Here is a 9,611-nt window from a genome sequence, read left to right as displayed (position 1 = left end):
CCGTAACTGATGAAACAGAGATAAACTTTAATATGTTAATGCTGTTGTTAATTAATGCTTCTTTAATGGACCTGCTGGTTACCCAAACATACACACACACACATGCACAAGAACCCAAAAACATTTTATATAATACAAAATATATGGAGTATATGAACCTCAGTGCTGCTATATTCAGAAGCTGAGATTAAAGCAACCATTACACAGCAAGCATGGACCCCTGGGCCACTTGAGAAACACACAGTACATCTGCTACCAGATGGGACTTGACTATTGCATAACAAGCAACCTTGCACGCATGAAATGGCAAGACTGAGCAAATGCTTGCTGTTATTAGGGCTGTGTATCACCAGCAAAGTCACGATACGATACGTATCACGATACAGAGGCCACGATACGAGACTGCACTGAATTTCACCTCAGCAGAATTTAGAAAAACAGCTGTTTATTAAACACTGCTTACTATAGTGCCATTTCTAACTATTGGCAGAGCAGGCAGCTGACCTCTGCATTATGAAGGGCCTCCACACACACAGATCACGTTGCGGCCGCACTCAGACATTCAGGAACAAACTTTTTAGCGCAGCCCCGCAGTTTTATCAACTAAATAGCTTAATCAAGAGCTACATTATCTTTTTCAACAAGGAGCTGCGTGACGATACATCGTCGTATCGATATTTTGAACACAGCACTAGTGCTTATATACATTTTATTTAATGAACATGGTCCAAAAATCTTGAGACAAACTCATGCGAAAACCATAGTCAGGTGTGATGAAGATGCACATAGCTGCAGAAGACAGCATGTAATGTATAATTCAGTCAAGAGTTTATTTTCCTCTCTCAGTCTAAGTGGGTCAGGCTGTGGAAGTGTTGGTCGGCCGGGGGCGTTGCTGAGGCAGATGGGGGTTATGACATCACATTCTCAGAGCTGGAATATTCCACCGGTCCGGACAACACATCTGACCTTGAATATCACAAATGATAGCACATGTATTCAGCTTTATGATACTGATTGAACATCTTAACAGTCTGAGTACAAACAGATCAAATAAAGTCTAGTATTGCTGATTATGTTCAGAGACCCAAAGACGTCATCTTTACCACAGCACGATGAGCATGTTTTTTGATGAAGAAATGACAGTAGAAGATTCTGAAAGCCTCTGAATAAAGATAAACCATTGAACAGATAACCGAAATGTTTATTACAGCTAAGGCTGCACTGTGAAAAAATGTAAAACAACTTAAAAAGGCATGAGCAATGAGCATGCATGAATGGGAAACATAAATCATAGCAAAAGGTGTGATTTTAATCAGTTTTTCATTGTTATCTGTACTTGTGGATCTCATGGCTTCATGTTCCTTAATAATCATCATAGCATGCAGAAGTTAATTTCAGCATCACCATCATCCTCCTCATTCTTAATAATCATCATAGCATGCAGAAGTTAATTTCAGCATCACCATCATCCTCCTCATTCTATCAATAAACATGATCAATTTCTACATTTTCAAGAGATAAGAAATTCTATAATAGCTAAAGACAAGAGGTTCCCCTGGTGAAATTGCTTTCAAATAAACCGTGAATGCTTTTCTCTTAGTCAATGCTCTTCACAGTCTTACAAAAGATAAAAGATGGTTTGGTTGCCAATTTGGATATTTAAAAAATTTCAGCGTTTCCATGACGACCAACCCACATCTCTTAAAAGCGCTCTCTTCAAGCCTCAGTACATACTGAATATCTCTGCTCTCCATTCCCACTGACAATTACCCAGATGACTCAAATTGTTGTCTTTAGAAAAATCAAGATCTAAATATAAGGATTATTCACAATTAAGCCCATGATTACCAGGTAAACGGAATTGCAACAGATTAGATAGACGGCTAAATAGAAATGTGGAGAGCAAAAACCCAAGGTAGCATAAATTTGATTCTTTTGAAATATTGAGATATCACCCATTTCTGTGTTTAAAACACAGAGACAAGACTTTTGATGAAGAAAAACCAAAAATGAACGGAATTCCTTATCTAAAATTTTTCTTGACAAAATCATTAAAGTGTTATAAATACTGAAAGAAAAAAACATTTAGTTTTTTCTTTCATCGAGTGCACGGTAAGAACAGTCACAATAACTCAAAAATAAACAAAAGGGACGATTCTTTGTGCTGTGTTCATTCCAATACAAAAAGAAACCCTGAAGAAACAAACAAACAAACAAAAATTCCCCAAGATGGCTGATGGACTAAAAAAAAAATATCCCAAAGAGGTGAGGACAGCAGTGTGGCGGGCAAGACAAAACCAGGTCAAATGTAATATGAGCAGTTGTTTGGCTGTTGCTTTGAGTGTCCGGTGCGCTGTATTAATGTTATGAAAGCTTGACAGCAATCTTTTGCTCTTTTTTCATCATTCTCTGTGCCTCTTTCTCCATTTTCTTCCTCTGTTGCTCCATTGCACGTCTCTCTCTCTCAGCCAGCTTCTGCTGCCTGTATTCACGATAGACAAAGAAAGATCCATTTCATTGCATTTATGATAAGTTTAAAGAGATATTTGTTTTGAAAATCAATAATCTGCTTTATTGTATGCGGTCAGTAAATACACTCAAAATTCATACTCTTTCAAATATGATGTGATATAAGATTGATCAAAGTAAAATAGCACTCTCAAAAATGACAATTCTGTCATCATTTACTCACCTTCTTGTCCCTCCAAACAGCTCAGTACTTCCATTGTATTGTTATCCACACAATGGTAGAACTGAAACTGTTATCAAGATTCTTCCTAATATTGTCTTTTATGCAACACAGAAGAAAGAAATGCACACAGCTTTGGAATGACACAAGGGTGAGTAAATGATGACAGAATTTCAAGTGAACTATCCCTTTAATCAAGATCTGGCACAAAGCAGTGGAGGTTGAAAACAAGTGTACTTGTACATTGACACCTAGTGGACAAAATCAGAAAACCACCATATTCTACCTCTAAATATTTTGAGTTCAATTATTACCAGACCATCACAGAATCTGCTCAGCTGATTTCTACAGAATTTAAACCTCTGACATATACACATCACATCATCATCATCATACCAGTTACAAAATATGTAACATGTTGCTTGTAACGTGTTTAATAAGTTTAAATCCGTTCAACAGACACCAATATATAAAAAAAAGAGAGAAATCAAATCAAACCTGGATTTTATGACTGCACAGTGAAGTGGAATACATATAAATATATATACCTGTATTGATTTAAATAACTTAAGTGATTTAATATTGCAGTTATCAAGGGAAACTAAGAGAACCAGACCTGTCGACCTTGGAAAATGTTTTTGAGTACCATCAGTGTGGCGGGGGTACAATGTTAAATATTTTTCATAGGTTAGTGCTTAGGGTCTGCCCTCCAGTTCATGATATTCCTGTTATACAGTATTTTAGAGTAAACTAAACAGTAGGGATGCAACAATACAGTTAGCCCACAGTTCAATAAATACCTTGTTTTTTTAACCACAGTTTTCGGTTTGGTTATTTTTTGCGATTATTAAATGCTATTTAAAAAAAACTCCAGTACACTTTAATTAAAACTACAGTAAACTTCTGTATGCTGTAGAAAAACATGGATTATCATATGTCTTCTTCATAGTATTATTTTTATGGATTGGCCATTATTTAGTGCTATAAACACATGTAATGTCCGTTTCATTCATACTGGATGCAGAACATCCACATATGCGTCACAGAAGTAATAGAACTGATGACGCTTCAGGAAATCCCTAGTATGGACAAAAGCATCCAGCTATCGCTGTAACTGAATAAAAGAAGATAGAAATGCTTTGCATAATGACATTCAAAGAGAACATTAAGACAACAAACACTTGACTGCGACAATGTATAATTTATCTGTGTTCTTAAAACTACCTCAGGTATTTTTATAATAATTAAGTATATTTATAATCCACTGCTAATCGACATAGCCTTTATTACAGTATAGAAAAAAATAAAACGCACGGAAATTATTGAAATGCAAAACCCAAAAAAAGCTGATTGGTTGAACTCTTCATCTTTTTCTGTTGCTTGTTTTGAGTCTTGTGCATGGACAGAGGCGTCACCAGGTTTTGGCGTAGTTTAGAGTGGCAAATCGTACCAGCGTACTTATGCCGAGTTCACACTGCACGATTTTAGCCCGATTTTTCACTCGCCGACAGGTTTTGCGAAATCGCCGACAAATGCCCGACATCGGAGGCAAATCGGTGCTCGTTCACGCGAGTGACGCGTGTGTTTTGTTGTGAAATGTAGTTTGCGGACCAGACAGAGCTGTCGGCGATTCTTCCTATTGTTAAGTCATGCAATGTGAAACCCCCTGTCGCCGATCCATCGTGCAGTGTGAACACAGCAGCAACTGAATGCTACCCCAGATAGTCACGCAGTGTGAAAACAACGGCGATCCGACGAGTTTGAAAATCGTGCAGTGTGAACTCGGCATTAGTGGTCAAAATGCGTAACCACTACACAAAATGTGTACAGGTTGGCAGGTCTGCAGAACCAGAAACATTTTTATGTTGCACAGGACCACCTCGTAGTCAGCTGGTAAGGTAGCTTACCTCAGCACTTCCTCTGTCTCCCAGGCTGCTTCTGCCTCATCCTCCCAGGCATTGGGGTCTTCCTGCCAGGTATCCAGGTCCCCCAGCTCCGCCTGCAGCACAAAGAGACATTGTGTTTACTGAGCATCATATCAATTGGAGGATTCCCAATAAATCTTTTTTGTTGTTGTTGATCTAGTGTTGATTGGCCTCACAGTCGCAACAGTGTGATTATCACTGTTACACTGTATCACTCACAGAGGGCTGGATGAAGGACATGTCCTGACTGGCGGCTAGTCGGCTAGAGAAACCTGAGGAGCTGTCTGGCATAGAGAAATTCAGAGGTTCCCTTTTCTTCAAGACAATCTGGAAAAAGAGCACAAAATGGCAATTATTTTTTTCTTTTTCTTATTATTATTAATGTTGAAAATGGTGAGACATTTTTAAGCCTCCTTTGATGAAATTAATTTAATGTCTTTAATATCACTTTTGAACAATTTATTGCAGTCTTGCTAAATAAAAATGTTACTTCAAACTTTTGAATGATATTGCACATTACACAAAAATGGGAATGAGAAGGTCAGCACTAAAACTGCACTAGTGCTTCAACAATATTTGGCCCTTTTTTCATCACAAGGTGAAAACTGTTATTCCCAAAACCAAAAGACTTTCTTGAATTTTTCACATGAAACTATAAAAGTCTCTTATTTCAATATAATTTAATTTCCACTTGCCCTAACTAAAGAAATAAATTGTTTAAAAAAAATGTTGTGTTTTTCTTGTTTTTAAGAGAGAAAGCAAGAGAAGGAGTGTTACTAGGATGTAAAAACATAAAACTACAGGACAGAATAAAATAAAAACTAGGACAGAAGATAGAGAGAAATAAATAAATAACAATGAACCAGCAGCAGATGTAACCCCTCCTAATAATCAACCTACTTTTTGTGTTTTCCTGATGGTGGGAGCCATGTCTTTGAAGTAGTCTGGCTCTTCTTCTTCAGCTTCATTCTGTGGAGGTGGAACTATCCCGTTGCCACCTTCAATTTTAATACTTGTTGGAGCTTCCTCGTCCCATGAGCTCCACTCCTCAATCTCTGGCTGAATTGAATTATACAACAAACATTCACTCATTTCATCAAGCAAAGGCCAATAGTAGTAATAGTCATCTGTCCAGTTTATTTCTAAGTGAAAGTGTGCTTTATTTTTGTTATTCTCATTGATGCATAAAAATGTGTGGCTTCTTTTTGTGAAGAACCTCCATGACAATTTAACCATTCGGACATGCTCGGTTTCAAAAAGCTCTTTCATTATACATTATATATTATATAGAGGAATACTTCATTTACATACACTATGAAATTGCGAAAAATGCGGCTTCTGATGCTAATGGCATTTTGTTCATATCTATTCTTAAACGTAATAAATATAATATAAAAAAGCATATAGTTTCTTAATTTGGTATTGAGGTAAATCTCACAAAATCTGTCAAGAAACATATTTTCTCCTAAAATAAAAACAAAAAATAAGAAGATCAAAACTGTACAACCATTGTTTTGCCACTATAAAGTCTAGGACATTATTTTCTAGACAATTTTGTAATATTTTTGAAAGAAGTCTCCTACGCTTCCTACACAAAGTATTTATTTAATCAATAATATAGTAAAATATATATATACTTTGAAATATTGTTAACTGTTTTATATTTTAATATAATTTAAACTGTAATTTATTCCATGGCAAAGCTGAATTTTCAGCAGCCAGTACTCCAGTCTTCAGTCATATGATCCTGTTGCTCATAAAAAAAGATATTTCTTATTATTTCGGTGGAAACTGTGATACATTTTTTTTTTGCAGTATTCTTTGATAAATAGTAAGTTCAAAAGAACAGAATTTATTTTAACTGTTTTATATTTTAATATAATTTAAACTGTAATTTATTCCATGGCAAAGCTGAATTTTCAGCAGCCAGTACTCCAGTCTTCAGTCATATGATCCTGTTGCTCATAAAAAAAGATATTTCTTATTATTTCGGTGGAAACTGTGATACATTTTTTTTTGCAGTATTCTTTGATAAATAGTAAGTTCAAAAGAACAGAATTTTTTTTTTTTTTAAATGTTTTGAGACAATGTATTTTTATTTTGAAAATGTATTGTATGAATTTGCCCTAAAAAAATTTACTTTCTCTATGCAAAGTATTTTTCTTATGATCCATTTCTTAAGCAATGATTATTGTAAATATTCATGACAGTCTCCAGCATGATGCATTTTTTAACCTGTTTTGATGCAGAGGAATAATCAACTGTGGTCGGGAGGGTGATCTGATCCCCACTCAGCTTGCGTGACCTTCCAGTCCTATATTAACAAACAACAACAGTCAAAACACAGTGTAGCAGAGGAAACTCATTACCACAGCATCACATCGGTAAGGGACATGCATTCATCTCTGGATCCTCCCATGTCAACAGGCTTCAGACTGACAATCTACAAGATGAATATGCGAGCAATTGAACAAGAGATTTATACTCACCTACAAATCAGTCTTTTCAAGAATGAGAGAATAGATGCCAAGCAGGTGCATATTTTAAAAAGGCGAAACTGTGTGATGGCCATGTTATGAGTGATATCTAAATAGAGACAAAGAATACAGGGACAAGGGGTGTTCATTAATTCATACAGAAGCACATCAAACCTCAAAGAATTAAAACAAGCAACGTCAGCAATTCAGACATGAAGATTAGGCACTGTAAGAATCCATGCAAAGTCCTTGGACACTAATTTTGTTTGCTAAATTTTTGAATGTTCTGTTTTGAGTTTTAATATGATCCATACATGTATATAATGCTTTTTTGCGTCACCCAGTTTGCCATATTGACCTTTACCAGCAACTGTAGTACAATAGCAATTGCTAATGTTAGCTACAAGCAAAGCCAGCTAACTAAACATATATGTTGCCTAATGAGGTTACTTCGCTTTAGTTTACATTCAGAGAGCTTGTATGCGTATATGCGTTATGAAACGGCGAATATCCATCTTAGTTACTCACCGGTCAGGTCAATTAAAGAGAGTTGATGTGGATAGAATCATAGCACGGGGCTAGCAGACTGAGGCAAATACAACACTTGGCCTTTACAGATGGGACGAAACAGGGAGATTAGTGTGTTTTGGCAAAGAAAGCGTTCAGGAAAGCAGAACCATCATGAATAGCGCCTGTCAAGGTGGTCATTCTCATCCATATTATTCTGATGCAAGCAGCCATCGTCCCTTCATTGTACTAAGTTACCTCACACCAACAGGGAACTGGAGTCTGTGTGGGTTGCCAGGTTGTCCGCATAAAATAATTTTCCTGGGTATGGTTAAAACGTGTAAATACTTTTTGGTGTCAGGAAAAGACCTAAATACACAATGTGTGTTTATGGACAAGAAAAAAAAACACCTGTTCATAGTGGTTCTGTATTTGTGCCCCAGTGATATACAACACGAATCATTAACCATTGTTATTTTGTAGGAGCTGTTCCTGCAGATAATGCAAAATACAAATATAAAATAAAATTACAATTTGAAATAAATTAAATAACATTATCCGTATGGTTTTATCAAACAATATATCTTGTTCGTTTAAACTTGAATGGTCATTTGCAACTTGGCAACCCACATGTTGGGCTCTTTTGCGCAAATTTTAAGGGACGCTTAATATTTTCTGCCATACCACACAATAAAAGTCCGTTCTAACATGTACTCTTTTTTTGCTAAATAAAAATACAAAAATCTAAATATAATGAATCTTACAAAACTAATTTTGAAATATGTTTTTAAAGACTATATATGTTAAATATGTTTGTAATATTAATAATAATATCTATCTATCTATCTATCTATCTATCTATATATCTATCCTGAAATGTATAGGCTAACACAAATATAACCATCAATTATAAGTAATGCATTAAATCTTAAATTTATTTTTAATTTTTTTTTTTAAAGCAATCACTATTAAAGTTTCTCAGTGTCCACAAGTGCCAGGTAGACAACGATATCACGAGGTATCTGTTTACTTTTCTCTGCGCTAAGAGGACGAACCAATCACAGTCGTTTGTGATTACTGGAAGGGTTATATTTAAAAGTCATTTTACAAGACGCTTTCGCAATGACATTCATTTTTGAACCAGATTCGAATTCTTATGAAGTAAAAGTTTTAAATGATTGTACTTTTAATACTACAAAATATATCCAATAGTATTAAAACAACCTGAGATTTGAATGCGGCTCAATGGGATATTGGGCTGTCTGAGCCTCGAAGCTCCCCCAAAGACCTCAAGTGTCAGTCTCCCAGGCAACGCCTAGCAATCCAACGATTTATTTTCTAGAAGTGGTTTCCATTTCGGATCGTGATCCGGTTGCGCCTCTAGTGAAAGGGAGGTGTGGCTATCAGTTTCTCCAGTGAAGGGAGCAGCTGGCTCCGCACAAAAATGTAGCATTTCACCAGCCCCCGTGCAATAATCGGGTAAACCACAGTTTTTGTTAAAATGCTAATCTCAAACATGTTCCCCTGTTAGCGTGATCCATGCATTTTTGGATCTTCTCGGCCTTGAGTGGGCGAGCAAAAGCGAGGAGCACCACCAGTGTCGCCAAATATGTGAGTATCGCCATGGTCAGGTAGCGCAGGTTTCTTTACACAGCTGGCTTATTGAATTCAGTGTTATTCAGTCAAAATCACGTTATTATGAACTGTTATGCCATACACTTTCTATTTCATGAGATGTAATAATATGATAAACGGTGCGCTTGCTTGGATGTTGTATGTGTTATTGTCCTTAGCCATCTTCAAAAAACGACTAAAAACACATATTTCTGTTCCATCTTTATTTGACCCTCTAACTCTAGCACTTTCCATCTATATTAATTCAACTTTATCTTTTTATCTTCTTTTTTTATTTTAAAAAACCCCCCACTAGCTTTCTATTTTTCTATTCTATCTACTTGTTTTTCTTTGTGTGTGTGTGTGTGTGTATGTATATATATATATATATATATATAT

The 9,611-nt window shown here is 36.0% G+C and overlaps 2 protein-coding genes across 2 annotated transcripts in view; one reads left to right on the top strand and one right to left on the bottom strand.

Moving 5' to 3' along the window:
- Positions 1–1,180: 1,180 nt before the first annotated feature.
- Positions 1,181–7,885, bottom strand: ebag9 (estrogen receptor binding site associated antigen 9). The gene is made up of 7 exons (XM_016508321.1): positions 7,620–7,885; positions 7,104–7,200; positions 6,850–6,928; positions 5,515–5,673; positions 4,834–4,941; positions 4,597–4,688; positions 1,181–2,482 (listed from the first exon to the last, which is right to left on the bottom strand). Exons 2-7 carry the CDS (start codon positions 7,184–7,186, stop codon positions 2,365–2,367), a joined length of 639 nt encoding a protein of 212 aa, XP_016363807.1. The 5' UTR covers positions 7,187–7,200; positions 7,620–7,885; the 3' UTR covers positions 1,181–2,364.
- A 1,115-nt stretch (positions 7,886–9,000) lies between these two features.
- The window catches only part of LOC107705764 (palmitoyltransferase ZDHHC3-like), an 11,729-nt gene continuing 11,118 nt past the window's right edge, over positions 9,001–9,611 (top strand). The window contains exon 1 of the mRNA XM_016509220.1: positions 9,001–9,209. The gene's annotated coding sequence lies outside the window, so the exon portion shown is untranslated. The remainder of the gene's footprint in view (positions 9,210–9,611) is intronic.

The sequence above is a fragment of the Sinocyclocheilus rhinocerous genome, unplaced genomic scaffold (assembly GCF_001515625.1).
Source record: "Sinocyclocheilus rhinocerous isolate Xijiao unplaced genomic scaffold, SAMN03320098_v1.1 scaffold222, whole genome shotgun sequence".
Classification (NCBI taxonomy): domain Eukaryota; kingdom Metazoa; phylum Chordata; class Actinopteri; order Cypriniformes; family Cyprinidae; genus Sinocyclocheilus; species Sinocyclocheilus rhinocerous.
This window is presented reverse-complemented; position numbering and strand designations above follow the sequence as displayed.